The sequence below is a fragment of the Silurus aristotelis genome (genome assembly GCF_946808225.1).
Source record: "Silurus aristotelis genome assembly, chromosome: 4".
Classification (NCBI taxonomy): Eukaryota; Metazoa; Chordata; class Actinopteri; order Siluriformes; family Siluridae; genus Silurus; species Silurus aristotelis.
Window position 1 is genome coordinate 11764338 of NC_139577.1, and position 21592 is coordinate 11785929.

A 21592-nucleotide genomic window follows, 5' to 3' on the forward strand; every position below is an offset into this window, starting at 1 on the left:
GCACAAACCACATAAGCTATGAAAAAAATGTGTGGTACTTCATTCCCAGAATTCACCCTCTAAGCAATCATCAGATTTCCTTCATGCTTTCAACCTAACTTTCAGACCAGACTGTGATCCTGTCTTTCATCCAATTTACAATTTTTTTTCTTCATTTTTTCCCAGTTACTGTTTCTCACTCTGTCTCTTCTCATGTGGTGAACTCTTCTTCTCAACTAAAACTAAACACTCTTCTGCTCCTCAGGCAGAACTGATGCTCGTGTTTACGGATTATTTCTGTTTCTCGTCTCTCTCTTTCTCTCTGGAGCATTTCAGATCAGCCGTCAAATCAAGGCCCACGATGGCAGTGTGTTTACTCTGTGCCAACTGAGGAATGGCACGCTACTGACTGGAGGAGGTAAAGACCACAAGATCATCCTGTGGGACCATGATCTGAATCAAGAGAGAGACATCGAGGTGGGTCACAAGACAGACACGCATGCCATCATACAGTACGCCCGTTCTAAATCGCAGCCAACACACACACACGTGAAGATCATTAGCAATTTTAGACGGCTCTCTGATTAATAACTACATCCTGATGTTCTCGCGCAGACACACCAGCACAGCCATTTCTTAAATAAAAAAAAAAAGAAAGAAAAAAAATAAATAAATTCAAAGACATGCTTTCAGGGCTCTGTATAAATATTTGTGGTTCTGTTATTTTGTTAGTCTTCACCGAATGTTAATAAACATTGAAAAGCGAAATGGTTTGCATTCTGCCTGTCTTCATTCAGGTTCCAGATCAATACGGAACCATCCGAGCCGTGGCAGAGGGGAAGGGCGAGCAGTTCCTCGTGGGCACTTCACGCAACTTTATCCTAAGGGGCACTTTTAATGATGGTTTTCAGGTCGAGGTGCAGGTGAGGCATCACTGCTTTATTTGTGTGTGTGTGTGTGTATGTGTGTATGTGTGTATGTGTGTATGTGTGTATGTGTGTATGTGTGTATGTGTGTATGTGTATATATATATATATATATATATATATATATATATATATATATATATATATATATATATATATATATATATATATAGTACAGACCAAAAGTTTGGACACACCTTCTCATTCAAAGAGTTTTCTTTATTTTCATGACTATGAAAATTGTAGATTCTCACTGAAGGCATCAAAACTATGAATTAACACATGTTGAATTATATATGGAATTATATACATAACAAAAAAGTGTGCTGAAAAATGAAACTGAAAAATGTCATATTCTAGGTTCTTCAAAGTAGCCACCTTTTGTTTTGATTACTGCTTTGCACACTCTTGGCATTCTCTTGATGAGCTTCAAATGGTAGTCACCTGAAATGGTCTTTCAACAGTCTTGAAGGAGTTCCCCGAGAGATGCTTGGCACTTGTTGGCCCTTTTGCCTTCACTCTGCGGTCCAGCTCACCCCTAAACCATCTCGATTGGGTTCAGGTCCGGTGACTGTGGAGGCCAGGTCATCTGGCGCAGCACCCAATCACTCTCCTTCTTGGTCAAATAGCCCTTGATGCCTTCAGTGTGACTCTACAATTTTCATAGTCATGAAAATAAAGAAAACTCTTTGAACGAGAAGGTGTGTCCAAACGTTCTATATCTATATCTATATATATATATATATATATATATATATATATATATATATATATATATATATATATATATATATATATATATAAATTTAAATTGACATTTCAAGGATTCCAAAGCCCCAAAACAGTTTTCAATATACACGGTATGGCCAAAAGTATGCGGACACATGACCATTACAACCAGAGCTTTTTACCCATCTATTTCGAAAACATGGGCATTACTGCACAGCTTGTATTAATTAGAGGCTCCATTTTTTTAGGAAACCTTTTCTCCTTGAGTTTGGAATTTAGCTGTAGGGATGTGCTAATTCTGCCACAAGAGCGTTAGTGAGGTCAGGCACTGATGTTGGACAATAAGGTCTTGTGCACAGTCAATGTTCCACTTCATCCCACAGGTTTTTAGTGCGGTTGAGGTCAGAGTTCTCGAATGCAGACCACTTAAATGTTTCCAAACAGTCTTTGGCAAAACCATTTCTTCGTGAAGCTTGCTTTATGCACAGGTGCAGTGCTACAGCTTGGAAGAAATCCTTTGTCCTCGTGAAGGGCAGAGCCGGCTTCCAATTCGCGTCAGCGCCATTCGAAGGTGGATTATTATTAACAGCAAATAAAAGTTTCAATTCAGTAAGCTGGGCTAGAGCATTGTTTATTATTTCAAAAAATGACCTCAACTGTATATCTTAATGTTTACATTATCATAATAGCCTACTTCATATTTATTCTTTTTAGTATTTTCCAATGAATTGTGCTGCTGTATTTACTGAAATAATACAATTTACACATACAACTACAATTGAGAAGTTAACTATTCTTTTGGCTTAGTAGTTTGTCTCTTTCACTTCCACTGTTGATTTGGTTATATAGTGCATATTTAGGGTTTTATTATGCAGTAGATAATATGACTATGCATAGGAGGGGGGAAACTATGTCAAAATCCAGCTAGAAATGTAACATTTTACTCCCCATTTTACTGTATAGAGTAGGCAAAAAAAAAAAAAAAAAAAAATATATATATATACAGTGGGTACGGAAAGTATTCAGACCCCCTTAAATTTTTTACTTTTTGTTACATTGCAGCCATTTGTTAAAATCATTTAAGTTCATTTCTTTTCCTCATGAATGTTCACATAGCACCCCATACTGACAGAAAAACACAGAATTGTTGACCTTTTTGCAGATTTATTAAAAAAGAAAAACTGAAATATCACATGATCCTAAGTATTCAGACCCTTTGCTGTGACACTCATATATTTAACTCAGGTGCTCTCCATTTCTTCTGATCATCCTTGAGATGGTTCTACACCTTCATTTGAGTCCAGAAATTTTTGATTATACTGATTGGACTTGATTAGGAAAGCCACACACCTGTTTATATAAGACCTTACAGATCACAATGCATGTCAGAGCAAATGAGAATAATTAATGTCAAAGGAACTGCCTGAAGAGCTCAGAGACAGAACTGTGGCAAGGCACAGATCTGGCCAAGGTTCCAAAAAAATATTTGCTGCACTTAAGGTTCCTAAGAGCACAGTGGCCTCCATAATCCTCAAATGGAAGACGTTTGGGACGACCAGAACCATTCCTAGAGCTGGCCGTCCGGCCAAACTGAGCTATCGGGGGAGAAGAGCCTTGGTGAGAGAGGTAAAGAAGAACCCAAAGATCACTGTGGCTGAGCTCCAGAGATGCAGTCGGGAGATGGGAGAAAGTTGTAGAAAGTCAACCATCACTGCAGCCCTTCACCAGTGGGGCTTTATAGCAGAGTGGCCCGACGGAAGCCTCTCCTCAGTGCAGGACACATGAAAACCCGCATGGAGTTCTCCAAGATGGTGAGAAATAAGATTCTCTGGTCTGATGAGACCAAGATAGAACTTTTTGGCCTTAATTCTAAGCGGTATGTGTGGAGAAAACCAGGCACTGCTCATCACCTGTCCAGTACAGTCTCAACAATGAAGCATGGTGGTGGCAGCATCATGCTGTGGGGGTGTTTTACAGCTGTAGGGACAGGACGACTGGTTGCAATCAAGGGAAAGATGAATGCGGCCAAGCACAGGGATATCCTGGACAAAAACCTTCTCCAGAGTGCTTTGGACCTCAGACTGGGCTGAAGGTTTACCTTCCAACAAGACAATGACCCTAAGCACACAGCTAAAATAACGATGGAGTGGCTTCACAACAACTCCGTGACTGTTCTTGAATGGCTCAGCCAGAGCAATGACTTAAACCCAATTGAGCATCTCTGGAGAGACCTAAAAATAGCTGTCCACCAACGTTTACCGTCCAACCTGACAGAACTGAAGAGGATCTGCAAGGAGGAATGGCAGAGGATCCCCAAATCCAGGTGTGAAAGACTTGTTGCATCTTTCCAAAAAAGACTCCTGGCTGTATTAGATCAAAAGGGGGCTTCTACTAAATACTGAGCAAAGGGTCTGAATACTTAGGACCATGTGATATTTTAGTTTTTCTTTTTTAATAAATCTGCAACAGTGTCAACAATTCTGTGTTTTTCTGTCAATATAGGGTGCTATGTGTACATTAATTAGGAAAAGAAATGAACTTAAATGATTTTAGCAAATGGCTGCAAAATAAAAAAGAGTGAAAAATTTAAGGGGGTCTGAATACTTTCCGTACCCACTGTATATATATATATATATAAAATTTTCTTTTTATATATTTTTATATTTTATATATATATATATATATATATATATATATATATATATATATATATATATATATATATATATATATATATATATAAAACTTACTAAAGTTAGCATTTAAAAGTAATTAGGAAACAATTGAAAAAAATTATTTTACAGTGTAGCTAATGATATTACTTGTTTTAAACAAGTGTCAATGGCCAACGAAGAAAAGCTGATCCAGATCCACCTCCCTCACTTTGTCTCCAAAACGTCCTACATGCGCTGTCCCTCTAATAAATTCATTTATAATCCATCCTCGTCACTCCAAATAAAAATCTCAACATCTTTAGCTCTGCTACCTTCAGCTCCACCTCCTGTCTTTTACTCAATGCCACTGTCTCTAATCCATACAACATCGCAGGTCTCACCTGGACATGATCTCCACTGAAAAAGTAAAAAAAAAAACACTGAGAGCCACAAAACACTTTTGACATCTAAAATGAAGATAACGTTTATGCTATGGTTAAAAAAGCTATAGTGTGTTGCAATTATGAAATCAATGAACTGCTACAGAGAAAACAAAATTTTATTTCTGCATGCAACAAAAACATTTTGAGCTCGGAAATAAAAGACACTGGGTTGAAGCTTACTTTTAAATAAAATACTCAATGTCTATTTGAGTCCTCTTCTTATTTATGAAATAAAAAGCCAAACTCAAATTATCCACCTGTTGCAAACCAAAAATGCAGTCTGCTTCTGTGTGCTCTCATCTTTTTATGGTGTGTACTAGAGCGTGCAGTCAGCTGTCAACCAGAATAAAAAAGAATTATTCCAATGAACAATGTAAAATATATATTTGCAATATAATAGGCAATTTATCCATGGTTGCCAGGCCTTGTCAACGAAATAGCTCAATAAATTGTGTACCGGTGGGTGTTGGTGGGTGTGGCGCTTAATTTGAGCGACAGAAAATACGTTTTATTTTAAAGTCACAAGATCACCATTATCTTAAAATGTCGAATAACGTAAAAAGCTAACAAACTAAAATAAAATAAGTTTTAAGCCACAGGGAGCAGCAGCAGAGGGATGAAAGAGCCACATGCAGCTCCGCGGGTAGCCGACCCCTGGCTTAGGGCCTCCAAATGTTTAAAACCGGCTCTTGTAAAGGGCGATCATCATAGACAGTCATGTGCCTCCAACTTGGTGGCAAAAGTTTAGAGAAGGCCAAAGTTTCTACATACTTTTGACCATATTGTGTTTATTTTTTTATTTTTTCATTTCAAATTTGAATGGATGCAGTTAAAAAACTTCAAAAGATCATGGAATATGCCACATAAACAGCTGCTTCAGATATCCAGGCTGAGAGTGAGGATCGAAGATTCTTTGAGCAGACTGATATGAATCAGAAGCTCATATCCACCTCAGCAGCATTCGCTCTGTGATTTTCCACAGCACATTGGCCACGCTTTGACACAGACTTTTTTGCCAGCTATTTTGTACTAGTGTAAACAGACTGGAGAAAAAAATTCCACACACTCGCTCAAAGCTGGACGGTTTTTCCTTTCCACCTCATATGGAAGGATAGAAAGAATTCACTTTAGATGCTTTTTCTAAAATGCATAGAATATTACCATTTGTCAGGTGTTTGTTCTAAACACATACAATCACAGCAGCATTGTCCAACCTGTCTCTCTCTCTCTGTTTGTCTCTCTCTTCCTCTTTCTTTCTCTCTCTTGTCCAATAGGGTCACACAGATGAGCTGTGGGGTCTGGCCTCTCATCCGTTTAAAGACTTGTTCCTCACCTGTGCACAGGATAGGCAGGTGTGTCTGTGGAACTCAGTGGACCATTCACTGGAATGGACCAGATTGCTGGAAGTAAGAAAACACACACATACACACAAATACCCTCCCAATCATACACTATGTGAAGAGCCTGAATTTGAAAACACATTTAGAATCATTATAATAATTATGATAATCCGTTCAACATATACACTATATGCACAAAAGTACTGTGAAAATCTGATATTTTCAGCCTTATCTAGTTCCTCTGATATAGCTGCTATATCTGGTTCCATATCCAAACTCCGGTTCCTCCACAAACCACAAAATTGGAGGCACACAATTTTTTTTGGAATTGGCAGCATTACATTTTCCCTTCACTTGAACTAGGAGACCCACACTTGCTCCAGCATTACAGTGGTCCTGTGCACAAATCCAACATAGGCTTTACATGGGTTGGAGTGGAAGATCTTGGACCTCTGATAGCACCCCAGGACTCCTTACCCTGCATCAGCTGATTTTACTAATGCCCTTATAGTTGAATGAGCACAAATCTCCACAAATGTAGCAGAACATCTTTCCAGTAGAGTGAATAGGCACTAAATGTGAAATGGGGCACTAAATGTGCAATGAACTTTTGTTCATAGTTTGAGTAACAAACTCAAATTCTGCTTGCCCATATCATAAAAATTGTGTGGCCTTGAAGGGCCATAAGCTGTCGGCCGTTTATTTTTTTAACATTGGGTGACACGAATGGTGATATATCATAATATAAAAAATAATATAGGCTTGTAAAGAGTTTCTTTGTCCTTTGTGTCCCATCCCCATTGTCTTTGTGCTCCATAAACGTTTCCGTTTCCTACATATTTGTGGTTTTCACACTGGGTCACACACTTTTTTTTTTTTAATTGAAGTCAAGCAGTGAATCATGCTAAAAAGCTCCCTAACCCTAACCCAATGAATATTTCTTTTGCTACAGTTCTGACTGCATTCGAAATAACAGATACGTGTCAGATTTATTTTAACCAGCATTTTGGTACTGTGAGATGAGTGTGTTGTATATGGAACCGTTTGAGTAGTTACAGGCCATTTTTTTTCTAAATGTCCATGTCTTGATTTTGACAATATTGATATAGATGATGAGTGTAGTAATGGTGATTTGTATAATGTTTGGCAGGAACACGGACACTGCGCAGACTTCCACCCTAGTGGTGCTGTGGTTGCTATTGGCACTCATTCAGGGAAGTAAGTCAGCATTTATGCATCTCTGCTGCAGCTTCTGCATTGCTGATATTTTGATATTTTGTGCTTGTATGTATTATGTTTCCAATAAGCCAGTCATTACCCTATGTTTTTTTGCGCATGTGTGCAGGTGGTACGTTCTAGATGCTGAGACTAGGGACCTGGTGGCCATCCACACAGACGGCAATGAACAACTGTCAGTGATGCGCTACACTGTGGGTGAGTGACTTCGTAAAGAATGAGCTCGCTCACTGGATTTGGAAAGAAGTCGGAATAAATGCACAGCATCAGTAAAGCAGTAATTTTATATATTTTATATATATATATATATATATATATATATATATATATATATATATATATATATATATATATATATATACCGTAATTTCCGGACTATACTGAATTTTACAAATATTTTTATTTTGAACATAAATAAGCCCTGTCTATAAGCCGCAGTCTATATGTCTACACTAATGAACTTTACACAGGCTCTAACGAAAGACACGTTACACACGGTGTAACGGGTGAAATATGTTGCGCTTCCTTTAGGAGCATAGTGGTATTTTGGGAATAGCCTAACACTGCATTTTTCTGCTATTACTGCATGTGTGCAAGAGCGAGGATTATGTGTTTATTATTTTCTGATGCTTATTTTTACGTTTCTTTGACTAACCCATAACGATGTTGCCAAGAAAAATTAAAAAAGCATGAGTTTTGGAAACCTGTGTGCGCTTATATAATTTCTGTTGCAACTGGAGTTAGTGAGCTCTTCCATCACCCAGACTCAACGCGCTACAACGGCTTGTATCTGAACAGTAGCCTACCAAGAAAGTCATTGTTTACTGTCTTCCTCCTTCCTTTCACAACCATTTCTCTCTTTCTATCTTTTGGCATCGTCGTGCGTTTTAAAAAAAAAAGTTTTTTCTCCCGATGCCATGCAGCTCAGAACACAAGTGAGGTGCGTTTTTTTTTCGTTTCTGTTCGGGTTTTTTGGCTTGAAGTTTGTTGAAAAACCCAGGAAAAATTCTTAAATAAGCCGCTTTGTTGTTTAAGCCGCGGGGTTCAAAACGTGGGAAAAAAGTAGCGGCTTATAGTCTGAAAAATACGGTGTGGGTGTGTGTGTTTGTATGTATATGTGTGTGTGTGTGTGTGTGTGTGTGTGTGTGTGTGTGTGTGTGTGTGTGTGTGTGTGTGTGTGTATATTATATAAGATTTGTGTATGTTTGTATACAGAAAGAGAGATCGACAGACATACAGACACCTGACCATGACATTTGCATGTGCTCTTGAACATCCTATTCCTAGTCCCCGTTTGCTGATTTATTAACCTCCACTCTTTCTCAGATGTTTCACTAGATTTTGGAGTGTGTTTGTGGAGATTTGTGTTTATTCAGCCACAATGGTGTTAGTAAAGTCAGGTACTGATTCATGTGATGTGAGGAGGCCTGGGGTGCAGTCAGCGTTCACATTCATCCCAAAGGTTTTCAGTAGGGTTAAACACCATCTAAACTCTTTAGCAGTCCACTCAGGATTACTTTTAATCTAACCCATGTAACCCATATCTTCATGGAGCTGGCTTTGTGGCTAGAGACATTGTCTTGGTGGAACGGGTTTGGGTCTCTTAGATCATTGTGTAGGGATGGAAATGTTGGGTGGGTATATATAATTCTGTATAGTTTGTGCTAATTATTAATATTTTTATTAGGATTAGGATTACATTTTTTTATGTTTATTGTGAACCATGCTGTTACAGAAAATTATTCAATACCTTACATACACCTGACTAATAGAGAAAATCTCTTAAACACCCATTGTATAATCTTTTTTTATAATTGATATGTAAAGAACCTTTTTTATTCTTTTCTCTCTCTCACTTTGTTTCTTTCTTTTTGCTCCCAGATGGTACACTGCTGGCAGTGGGATCACATGATAACTTCATTTACCTCTACACAGTGTCGGATAACGGACGCAAGTACAGCAGATACGGGAAATGCTCTGTAAGTCCCATGTTAATGCGAATTCATCTCGGTGTCTTTCTCACACTGCTGAAGAGAGGAATTTAGATGACTGTCATGATTTAGAAGCTCTGGTTGTGCAAGTCAGCACAACCTTTAGGTGTGTTTAAATGTTTTTATGTGTCCATTTTTTCCCGCCATGGGACTTTACCGAGGTCAGCTGCCTGTAAGTGTATTTCCCCCTTAGGTGTTGTAACATCTGACAGGTTAATGCGAGGGTAGAAATGCGAGTGTGTGTGCACGAGAGAAGGGTGGAGAGAGAGTCCGAATCTTTACTGCATTCAAAAAGGACTGCTCGAAATATAACTTCATGTCTCATGAGACGAAGGAATAAAGCTGTGGTGTTGCTGTAGATGTCAGTAAGTCAGATATGTGGAGTGTACTACAGAAGTTATTAGCAGCTTTGTTAAGGTCAGTAGAGACACGCTTGTGGTGAGTGTTTATGGAGCGTGATACTGGATCGGCCGTGACCTGCTTCACATCTCACTGGGCTGGAACTCGCCGGAGCGTTATGAATCCCACCTCTGTTCGACTTGTTTTTCTTTCCTTGTTCTGCCAGCCTTTTCTCTAGTTTTTTGCACATAATATCTAACCTTGCACATAATGTCCTGTGGAGAAATTAAGGAGACAAACAGCTCAAATAAACACAAAAAAAAGAAAAAAAAAAGTCCAGATATAACACTTTTTCCAAATTGGATTTTATGTAGTTTTAAGTCCAGCATAATTTATGACCAGCAAAATCAGATATGATTTAAAAAACTGACTAAAATTTGATTATGCCTCCAAACAGGATCAAGTTTTATTTTTTTTATACCCTGCTTCACATTAGACATATAATTTTGAAGTTATGTAATGCATACAAATGAATAATTAAAGAATTAGAGGTCGACCCATATTGGATTTTACCAATATCAAGAGCAAGGTTGGATCATACTCGCTGATAAGGGATTGATCAACCAATAGTTTTTAAAATGGATACTGGATAAAAAAGTTCTGAATCATGAAAATGTGCTAAATGAAATAACTATATTAATTATATTAATAAATATATTTATACAATTGATAAAATAACATATAAAAGAGAATCTATGTATGTGGTATTATATGGAATATGTTAATCGTTTCCATTGTTTGTTTGATGTAGATGCTCCTTGTCGGAACGGTGCTTCCTTAATTCCATTTCATTATAATGAATGGAAATTCGGTGCCACCCAGATAAAAATGGGTTCTCTTATGAGTCTAGTCCCTTTAAAGGTTTTTATTATAGTGATAGGGATAAACTTATAAGGAACAAAATTATAGGCAGTAAATATATATGTATACATTCCAACTTTATTCAATTCAATTCATTTTTATTTGTATAGCGCTTTTAACAATGAACATTGTCTCAAAGCAGCTTTACACAGATAATGTGGTGATAAAAAATAAATATGTTCTTTATAAGTGTAAGTTTGTCCCTGATGAGCAAGCCGGTGGCGACTGTGGCATGGAAAAACTCCCAAAGATGGCATAAGGAAGAAACATTGAGAGGAACCAGACTCAAGAGGGAACCCATCCTCCTTTATAACCTCTTTATCTGTGTAAAGCTACTGTAATACAATGTCCATTTTGAAAAGCGCTCTGCAAATAAAACTTAATTAAAATGAATTGAATTACCAATTCAAGTAACCGTCCTAAAATGCAGGTTATGGTTATGCTCACGTTCTTGTGCGAATATCTGCTAGTCTGTACATGGATGCTGTGCTGATGTTGGATGGGAGTTTGCAGATGTGGTTATTGACAGCAAAACAGCAAGAATTTGCACGAGACCGAGAGGAACACGAGCCACAGTGGATAATAGAGAAGCAATCCGGCGAGGTCAGCTTGTGGCTTTATTCACACCAGAGGCTGTATACACACATCAAGCGAGTTCAGTATACAAATGGAGGACTTTGCACAGCTGCACAACAGCTGCAAAATAAAGCAGTGTCTGGGACTTTGGGGTGGGGGCTGGGAAGCGAGTGGACATGTCTGTGGATGAGAGCCAAGCCGGGAAAGATGAAGTGTTGTGGTTTCCAGCAGGCTGACGTTGGTGATGTGGGGTGGCATATGTGATGATTGATGGGCTGCTTGCTTTGTTTTTGTGCATACACTCAGTTCAATGCGTGGTGCAGCTTCATGGGCGAGTATGCATGTACTGTATGAAGTGGGTGGGGGTGTGTGTAGGAGAACGTGACTCCGGCAGCCTTTGCCCCAGGCCTGGAAAGATGGCATGTGTGAATATTTACGTTAGAAAATGGGAACAAAACCCTATTCAAGGGCATCAAAGAGTTTGGGAAAAACAAATCAAGATTATCATCCTCAATTGGGAATGAGAGGTTCTGGGATGAGAGCCTGCCTGTCTGTCAGGACTCAAACATTTCTAATAGTTGGCTGCCTGAAAAATTAGTATATCAATATGATTTACTAAAAATGAAATTAGTTGTGTGCTAAGCCTTTTTAAGAAGCAAACGTTCCACCACCCTATACTGCAGATGCAGCTGTGTTTTTCCTTACAGAATGCATTTGCCAGTGTGCTCCAGCAGGAATGGAGCCAGAGCTGAGCCTCACTTGGAGCACGTTGTCTGAATAGTATCACAGACGTGTTCTATAGAGACTGCTGTTGATTCTTGAAAAGCTATACCTTAGCTTGAGTTCCCAATAAAGTACCTAGCAACTTGTGCATAATACTGTAGAGAATTTTAGTATTAGGTGTTTTATTTGTAAAGGCTTCTACTAAACATGTGGCACAATAAATTGAATTGCTGTTGTTTTATCTAGTACATGTCAATGTAGGCAAGCTAGGCAAATGAGTATTATTTAATAACAAAGTAATTTATTAATATATAGACTACGGAAGTCCTAAGAGGCCATGAATTATATTCTTCTTTCTTGTTTTCCCATTATCACAACTTAATTTTCTCCTGATCAAGCCATAACAAACATAATTTTCTCACGATCAGTACTTAATTATCCGTGTATTCCAGCATGTTCCAGAGGCAGCATCATCGCAGCATCATGGATGATTGCATTTGCTTTTACTTTGATCAGGGACTCCATACGTGACCGACACTGGAGAAGGTGGCTGTGAGGTCTGAAACGTTATCATTAAAGACAAAATATCAACCCTGAACCTGTAGTCAATTTCAATGCCAACTTGAGGGACTGGGACTTCTGCATGGCTACCGAATGATGCATGAAAGATGCAAATTTGAGTTTTTAATTAATTTTAACTAACATTTGATTTACGTACTGATCACAAGGAAACAATGTTTATGTTGAGATCAGGAGAAAATTAAGTTGTAATCACGAGAAAGCAAGAAAGAAAAATGTTAAAGCATGGCCTCTTAGGACTTCCATAGTAGACCATTCTGTAATTTTTTTTATTATTATTTATTTATTTTTTTTATTTCAAAATTATTAACTCAATTCCCATATCAGAAATATTATCCAGTATTATTTGTCTCAATACCTTCATTGTAAATAATGGTAGAAAAAACTATAATACAAAAGAAACATGATTATGTATAACATCAGCTTGTTAAATATATTAAACTGAAAAACACATCTGATAGCAAGAATACACTTTTATTTCATGCTACCTATTGATTGTTCTACTGTTGTGCTTTAATTGTGCATTTGCCCTGAAACTGATTACATTAAATATTGTTCATTTAAACTGCTTGTGTAAAGCATTCCACACTCTACACAGTGTGTGTTTGTGGCCCTGTGGTGTGCTGGCAGGCCCTAGGGAATAACTGACTCTGACTTGATTGGTCACTGGCTTTTTGTTTGGGTTGTATGCAACTTATCAGTTTCTTTAATCTAATTGGTCTTGAAAAAAAGCAGGAAGCAGCGGAAATTGACTTTAAGAGCAGATGGACAGCAGCTGATAACCTGAATTAACATTTTGTTTTAGATTTATTCACATATATCGTTCAATTCTATTGCCATTGGGTATGTTTACTCTTGTTTCTCACAAAAATAATGTTTTACCTTTTTTTTTTTTTTTTTTTTTTTTTTTTATAGGGACATTCCAGCTACATTACGCATCTTGACTGGTCCCCTGACAACAAGTTCATTATGTCCAACTCAGGAGACTATGAAATCCTTTACTGTAAGTGTGCAGCAACAAGAACACACGCACGCACACACGCACACACACACACACACACACACACACACACACACACACACACACATATATAGATATACCATAAACAAAAAGAGACAAGTCTGTCACACACACCAGATCAAATAAAATGTCTTTAATGAATGTAAATTTACTTAACAATTTAATATATTGCACTCAGTAAGTGCAACAAAATTCTCTCTCGCTCTCACCCTCATTCTCTCGATCCTGTTTTTCCTTTAGGGGACATTCCAAATGGCTGTAAGCTGATTCGTAATCGCTCCGATTGTAAGGATATCGACTGGGCCACGTACACGTGCGTGCTGGGATTCCACGTCTTTGGTCAGTATCACGAGTTTACATGCTTTAGGGTCCGGAGTACCGTAATTTCCGGATTATTAAACTATACTCCACTATGTTTTAGAGTGTGCTTGTGGAGATTTGTGCATTAGAAAAGTCAGGTACTGATGTAGGTGAGGTGAGGAGACCTGGGGTGCATTCACATTCATCCCAAAGATGTTCAATAGTGTTGAGGTCAGAGAAGGCCAACAGAATTGATCACTCTAACCCATGTAAAGCATATTTTTATGCAGCTGGCTTTGTGTTAAAGGACACTGTTATGCTGGAACAGATTTGAAACTTTTAGTTTAAATGAAGGGAGATTTTAATGATACCGCATCCAAGAGCGTCCTACGCATTTGTATGCCTTAATGGTAATAGTTTGGGGAAGAACCACGTTTGGCTAGTAAAATCAGGTGTCCTATTACTTTTGGTCCATGTAAGATTTGACCAGCCTTGTTGATCTCTTGACTACATTACAGCAATGACCAAAGCAGAAACACATACACACATACACAGAGAGCTGAATCAGCCAGTAAACCTAATAGAGACAGTAATGTCTACACGCTACACTTCTGGGCAAAAAATAGAAAGTAGACCAAGTCCAAAATTGTAAAATATTAAGCTCTGAATAATCTTAATAATAAAATAATTGGTCAAAAAAACACTAGTGAAATATTAGTGGATTGGTCAGGTGTGGCACATAACCATCTGAAATGTTTGGCTTATATGTGGACAATGTGCATTTCTCTGTTTCTAGCGTATCACTAGAACAATTCACCGCGAATGATTGAGCTCTCAGAGGCACATGAGCTCTCAGAAGTGCTGATGTCTCATTCTTGCTCATTTCCCTGACTCATAATTTGTTGTTCAGGCCATTAAAAGTTTATTTATTCAATTTTGCCCAGAAGTTTAAATGCAAAGCTCATCGTATAAACTTGAATAATTAGAGTATGTGGGATTTAGTATATCAGAGTGTAAATAAGAAGTCTCCCCTCATGTGATAATCAGTGATCGATTCGGACCCTATGGCCATGTTTTGTGTTTGTTGTGGAACAGGAGTGTGGCCAGAGGGATCAGATGGAACAGACATCAACGCTCTGGTCAGATCTCAAAACAGGAAAGTCATTGCTCTGGCTGATGATTTCTGCAAGGTGCACCTGTTCCAGTATCCCTGTTCCAGACCTAAGGTCAGTGTCAGCATCCTGAAAAGATCCAGAACCTTTACTAAAAGACTACTATAGGTGTACCACTATCAATAGTATATAAACATTTTTTTTTTAATAGCTTTAATGAGATCCCAACCTAGGAAGTGCGTTCGCCATTGTATTACAGTATATGCCAATTTTATGATGAGGCCTAAGTAGGCACAGGCTCTACGAAGATTAATAACAATAATCTTTATTTTATACAGTGCGTTTAAAAGTCTCCTCTCAAAGCGTTTTACATATAAAAACAAGATAAACCTTATACATGCATCACCTAAGAGCTATCGTAAAGAAATAAGTTTTAAGAGCATCTTTATAAACCCAAAGAGATTTAGCGTGTGTTTACCAGTGGGAAGAGAATTCCAAAATTTAGGAGTGTAAGAAGTCACCCCTAGTGTAGAAGGAACAACCAATAGACCAGAATTAGTGGAACAAAGATCCCTGGGAGTGAAAATGTTTACAAATTGTGACTAGGGCTGAAACGATTCAAGTTAAGTTAATGTTCCTCCAGAACCCTGGTGCTACACTAAACAACATAGAGCTACTACACACAACATAAAGCTACATAAAGTGCATGTGCAAATTCCTTCGAGTAACTCAAGTAATTTAAATACAAATGATTTGCCCTAATGCTTCCTTTAGTTCATTTAACTACACACAAAGCACTGCGTTTTCCCATGGACTATTACAGATGCACCACCCGCTAATCTCTGGACTACTCTGGGGTCTTATTTATAAACGTGGCAACAAAGGTTGAGAAGGGGAATTGGCAACAGAGATAGCGTGCACAAGCTGTGCGTGGAAAGTGGCGTACACACATTTCCATACCCGTTTTGTTCGGCTTTCCACGCAAAGTTTGTGCACGCTACTATCTGTGTATATTCCCCTCTTCACCCTGTGTTACCATGTTGTGCACATGCAGAAAAAATTATGAAAGCCTCCAGTGCCTTTGATAGCACTATTACATTTCTACCAGCTGATTGGATAACAAAAAGAATAAGCATTATTGTTCCTAATAAAGTGGACATTGTATTTTATTTTGTTCACAGGCCCCCAGTCATAAGTACAGTGCTCACAGTAGTCACGTGACCAACGTTAGCTTCATGCATAACGACAGACACCTGGTGTCGACCGGCGGCAAGGACACCAGCATCATGCAGTGGCGCTGCCTGGGCATGAGCGATCCCCTGCACAACTCAAGCACAGGAGTCCAGGCCCCCGTGACTGCCGTACCAACCTCTCTGTCAATCACCCGAATGGAACCAGATTCCAATACACCACCCCCGACACCCACTGACACCCTGGAAGCCACCCCTAACGGACAGCAAGAAGGCAACGAAACTCCTCCTTCACAGGACGAGCCCACACCCACTTCCGATAGCACTGTGAGCCAAAAGGACAGCCTGGAACCAAGTGATGACACGGCCACACCTAGCGATGAGGGAGCACCCTTCACTCCACCCTCTTAAACAAAACAAAACAAAAAAAATGGTGGCCGAGGGGGTAATTATCCCTCGTTTCCACTTGCGTGCTCCACCCAGAGGCACCAGGCTTGCCGTGAATGGTCGTAGTGCATGCACAAGGGGCTCCTTCGATTTTCATCTTTTCAGGTTCTTTCTTTTTCTTTCAACGTGTGTGTTTGTATGTCGTTAGTTCGTGAGGACGAACAAAGAGGGCAAAAATGAATGAAGTATCGCAGTTGTTTTGCCCAGGAGGAATTATGCTTTGAGGAAAAGCTGTTGGAAATGGACACTAGCATGCCTGGATACGCTGATACACACAAACACTACAGCAAAACATGAGGATTACTCCAACACACACACACACACACACACACACACACACACACACACACACACACACACACACACACACACACATTATTAAGTGGATGCACATACTAAAAAAAGGTAATTTAATATATCATTGGACAACCTTAACATAAAATCAAATATTAGCCAGTATCAATGCAAAATATAGCTGAAAATCAAATATAGGCGAATGTTAAGAATTTTAAACTAATTCATTACTCTCTTTTGTGAATAATGAGAAGTTTCAAACGTTTTTTTTTTTTTTTTTTTTTTTTTTTTTTTTTGTGAAATGCCTGCCATAGCATCTTAACCTGAGCCAAGAATATAAAAAAAATGCCAGGCAGTTCACTGACTCATTGAACAGACTCTCGCAGAGCTCATTAGCTTCTTCTGCGCAAGTTAGCATCAATTGTGGACAGATTTGCAGCATGGCATGATGCTAATAATTAATGTTAAGGATCAGCTAGGCATATTATTAGTGTACGTATTATCACAAACACACACTCGTATATCCACACACACATACAGTTTATTCTGGGGCTGCAGTTTGTTCAAAGCCAGTTTTCTTCTGGACATTTGCTCCTGTGTCTCTGAAGCTCTGCCCAGCACAGCGCATGCACACCAGATCAGCAGGCTGTCTGAATGTCTTCAGCATGCATCGCCATTAAGACATAGTTTTTTTTTTCTTGATCTAACCTCCTAGTATTCAAACAGCCCTTTTTGTTTTTTTGCCTCTATTCTAAATGCTGTTCTCTTTCCTTTCAAATAGATTCATTTTCAGACTTTTTCCCTCTTCATTTTGTTCATTGGACTGATTTGTTTTTTATCTTGAAAGTAGATGAATGAGTCTTAAATGTGTGTGATTGTGTGTGTGTTTGAGATCACGTGCAGATGTATGAGTTTTGTTTTATTTTTCCACATCTTTCATTCCAAAAGGAGGTGTTTGTACACCTTTCTTTCCTCCTTCCCAGGGAACTCAGGATCACTCATTTAGGTCACTATTCTAGTCAGAATGTGATCGAGAGATCTGTTCTTGTTCTTCTTTCTCAGAGTGTTTTTCACCACTTCAGCAATGCATTGCGATACTCGGCTAACGGAGGGAAAAGACTGAACAAAGTTTTATGCGTTTGAAACATGAGCTGCACCACAGAAGAGCCAGTCAGCAGTAACACAGCGGCTTCACTCTAAAGGTTTTTTTTTTTTTTTTTTTTCCCAGTTAGATGGAGATGTGATATTTATGATTTCTAAAGAATGATACACCAAATACTACAGAAGGTGCCTCCAACATTTCAACAATCATCTTTCTCAAGAAAATACGATCATATAACCCCAATCTTATCGTCCCTACATTGGCTTCCTATTAAGTTTCGAATAGACTACAAACTACTGCTACTCACTTATAAAGCACTAAATGGTTTGGCTCCCATGTATCTATCCAGTCTCTTAACACGCTACAATCCGTCACGCTCCCTGAGATCTCAAAACTCTGGGCTTCTAGTAGTTCCTAGAATAGCAAAGTCCACTAAAGGCGGTAGAGCATTTTCACATTTAGCTCCTAAACTCTGGAATAGTCTTCCTGACAGTGTTCGGGGTTCAGATACACTCTCCCAGTTTAAGTGTAGATTAAAAACATATCTTTTTAGCAAAGCCTACACATAACACACATCACGCACATCACATCACAACCTTGTGCTCCAGAACATCTGATCACATGCACATTATCAACTTGTGCTGTTAATATCATGAACAGCAGCTACGCTAATTCCTCTCCACTGCTTCTCTTTCTCTCCCCATCCCGAGGCTTCCTGAGGTTTGGCCAGCTCCAGTCACGTCCCACCTCGTGAAGATTATGGACCTATGGATGATCATGGAGAAGTAGATGCCGAGTGTTTAAAGGCCCTGGCATGGAGAAGCTGATGCTGGATCTATGATGATCACAAATTGTTCTGTATTGTTGAAAGATTTATGACCAAACTTTTGATGTCACCCATATGAGGATGGGTTCCCCTTTGAGTCTGGTTCCTCTCAAGGTTTCTTCCTCATATCATCTAAGGGAGTTTTTCCTTGCCACTGTCGCCACGGCTGCTCATCAGGGACAAACGCACACCATTCACCTTCACTGTTGTTTTCTGTAAAGCTGCTTTGAGACAATGTCTGTTGTGAAAAGCGCTATACAAATAAACTTGACTTGACTTGACTTGACTAAAGCGATCCTAAATCTAGACCAGTTTTTAACATGCACTCAATTTCTCCCTTTTGTTATTTATTTAGGCTATGCAAAATGCTATCATCCTCACTTTTGCTTACTATTATAACTCACTCTTTTTATGTTCCTGCTCACTATTATAACCTTCTGCTCACTATTATAACCTCCTGCTGATTTCTGTTCACTATGATAACCTGCTCACTCATATAACCTGCTCACTATTATAGCCTCCAGCTCACTCATATAACCTCCTGCTCACATTTATCCTCCTGCTCAAGTTTATAAACTCCTACTATTGCTTATAACCTCTAGCTTCACTCAATTATCCTAGCCACTCTATTTTCCTGCTTATTCATGCTCACTCTTATAACTTCCTGCTTACTGTTAATACTGTATACTGTTAACTGTATACCAGTATATTCACTTCTAGTTCCTGTTATAATGTCATGACATTACTGCCTCCTTATATTATCGTAATTTTTTGCTATAAGATCCTGTTTATATAAGATCCAATTTATAACCTCCTACACATTACAGCTTAAAGTAAAAAAAAAAAAAAAAAAAAAAAAAAACATCTGGTCCATCTCTCCATGTTGCACAGCTTATTCTTTTACATTTTATATATGCACTTCAGTGAAAGAGAGAAGATAAGTGTGTGTTGATAAACATTATCAAAGCCTACACGTTTTATTACAAAAATCTATTAAAAAAAAAAAAAAAAAAAAAGGCAACCTGATCTCGGATGTGTTGCTGGCGACATCTTCTGTACACTTGCAGCATTGCGATGTGTTGAAAGGGATAGATGAAAGGTGTAGTATAGAAAAAGCTAGTGTATAAAGGCATGACGTCTAGTGGTAATGCATGATTTCTGGTTAAACTGTAAGAATAATGAAGGCATTAGGAAGCATTGATCAAATACATGAGGAGGGTTTCATAAAGGTTATGGGATGTGAGTGATTAACTTCTGCTGTGTTTTTATGGGAATCGTTTATTTTTTACATGAAAGGATTCAGTCTATCAAGCTGTGTGTTATTTGATCCTGGTCTAGTTGTAGGTGATGTGCACATTTAAGAAAGCCATTTTCTGGCATTAGACGTTTAATAGATGGAATGTAAAGGTGATTATATGCCTACTGAGTCATGCAGTGTGGTGTATCGCTGCAGCAACGCTGTTACTACAGCCTCTCATCTCCAGCTGGTCTGCAGTTTTTTTTTCTAACCCTTTGGATTCTAAGGCCTTTTTGGATTGATAGCATAATTTTTTTCAGTGATCGTTTTGGTGTTTTTGGAGAATGTTTGATGTCTGTAGACAGATCTAAACCTGCTTTTGCTGTAATACTTAGCTTTAGTGCAAAATGGCACTGTTTCTTTGCTCAGGGTCAGACCTGGTCACCTTCCTCTCCTATCTTTGCCTCTGTGTTGATCAGCTTCTTAAAAAAAAAAAAAAAAAGAAAAAAAAAAAGAAAGAAAGAAAGAATGAAGACAGCGAATTTTCACACACACAACATGCCCTTGGTCTTTGTGACCAGTTGATTCAGGCTAGTTTCAGGGATTTCACAGGCTGCCATTTCCAGACACCATTTGTACATTCACATGTGGATACTATGTGTATATAATAGTTCCTCTGTATGTATATAACTCTGTGGGAATGTGTCCTGTACAATAACTTGTACATGTTCATCAAAGCCTTTTTGAATGTTTTGTAATCACCCATGCTGCAAAACCGCAACGAAAACCCAGACATCAGGGCAAGAGCTTGAATCTTCAGTTAGAAAGCAGTATGTCAAGTGGATGTGCTTCTTGGACATTTAGAAGTTCTTTGGCTACATTTTGCCTCTAGGAACTCACTTATCGTCTTTTACATCCAATGAAGGTGACATTCAGAAGACTGTTGCCTGATATTGGTGTGTAAATAAGGGGCTTCTTTAGGAATGTTTTTTGAATGTCACGAGTGGCCTTGCTATGTGATTTCTTTGGGAGAGTGTGGAATATGGTATGGTTAATAAATAGTGTTTTTTGTGTGTATTGTTTGATAACAGTGGGTAGGATATCCAGAAGTACTTTTTATATCGTTGAAATGGAACTGTGGATACATTTTTCATGTTATTGGGCAGGTTCAGTAATCAGCCTGATTTTTTTTTCAATGGGCTGCAGTGTTTCTACACATATTTAAAAAAATTAATAAATGGTGGAGAGGAACAGGGAAAGAGTGAGAAAATGCAAAACTGGAGTGGAAAAAAAAAACTTCTGGAATGGTCTGGATCTTCAACTAGAAACCCTGGAAAAAAAAATCCCAGAATGCTTTCCCAATTGCCAGTTTGCTTGATAAGAAAAATTTGCATTGGATAAGTGGGTGGGGAAAGGAGCCGGTGTTTATATTAAAGCTTTGTGACAAACATGATAAAGTTGGTTGCAGCAGTGATCATGGAAATTATGTAAACAAATATGAATTATTTTTTTTCTTCTTCTCCCTTGTAACATTGTTTGAGCCAATATGTCTTTCATGCATTCCTGTCAATGGGCAGAAAAATACTAAAGATTTTAGAAAATAAACATTCATTTTAAAATGGTGGTT

At 38.4% G+C, this 21592-nt stretch overlaps 1 protein-coding gene and 1 long non-coding RNA gene across 8 annotated transcripts in view; one reads left to right on the top strand and one right to left on the bottom strand.

The window, feature by feature from the left end:
* The window catches only part of eml4 (EMAP like 4), a 99149-nt gene extending 81479 nt beyond the window's left edge, over positions 1-17670 (top strand). For all 7 annotated transcript variants that reach the window (XM_083539905.1, XM_083539908.1, XM_083539909.1 and 4 more), the window contains 10 exons: positions 308-456; positions 777-902; positions 6006-6137; positions 7222-7289; positions 7417-7505; positions 9189-9286; positions 13352-13439; positions 13698-13796; positions 14853-14983; positions 16051-17670. In XM_083539905.1, coding sequence (XP_083396031.1) covers positions 308-456; positions 777-902; positions 6006-6137; positions 7222-7289; positions 7417-7505; positions 9189-9286; positions 13352-13439; positions 13698-13796; positions 14853-14983; positions 16051-16470 — 1400 coding nt within the window. In that variant the 3' untranslated portion in view covers positions 16471-17670. The remainder of the gene's footprint in view (positions 1-307; positions 457-776; positions 903-6005; positions 6138-7221; positions 7290-7416; positions 7506-9188; positions 9287-13351; positions 13440-13697; positions 13797-14852; positions 14984-16050) is intronic.
* On the bottom strand, positions 17184-21592 carry LOC310725307. The gene is made up of 2 exons (XR_014533300.1): positions 19011-21592; positions 17184-18112 (listed from the first exon to the last, which is right to left on the bottom strand). It is a non-coding gene; the product is annotated as an uncharacterized lncRNA (long non-coding RNA).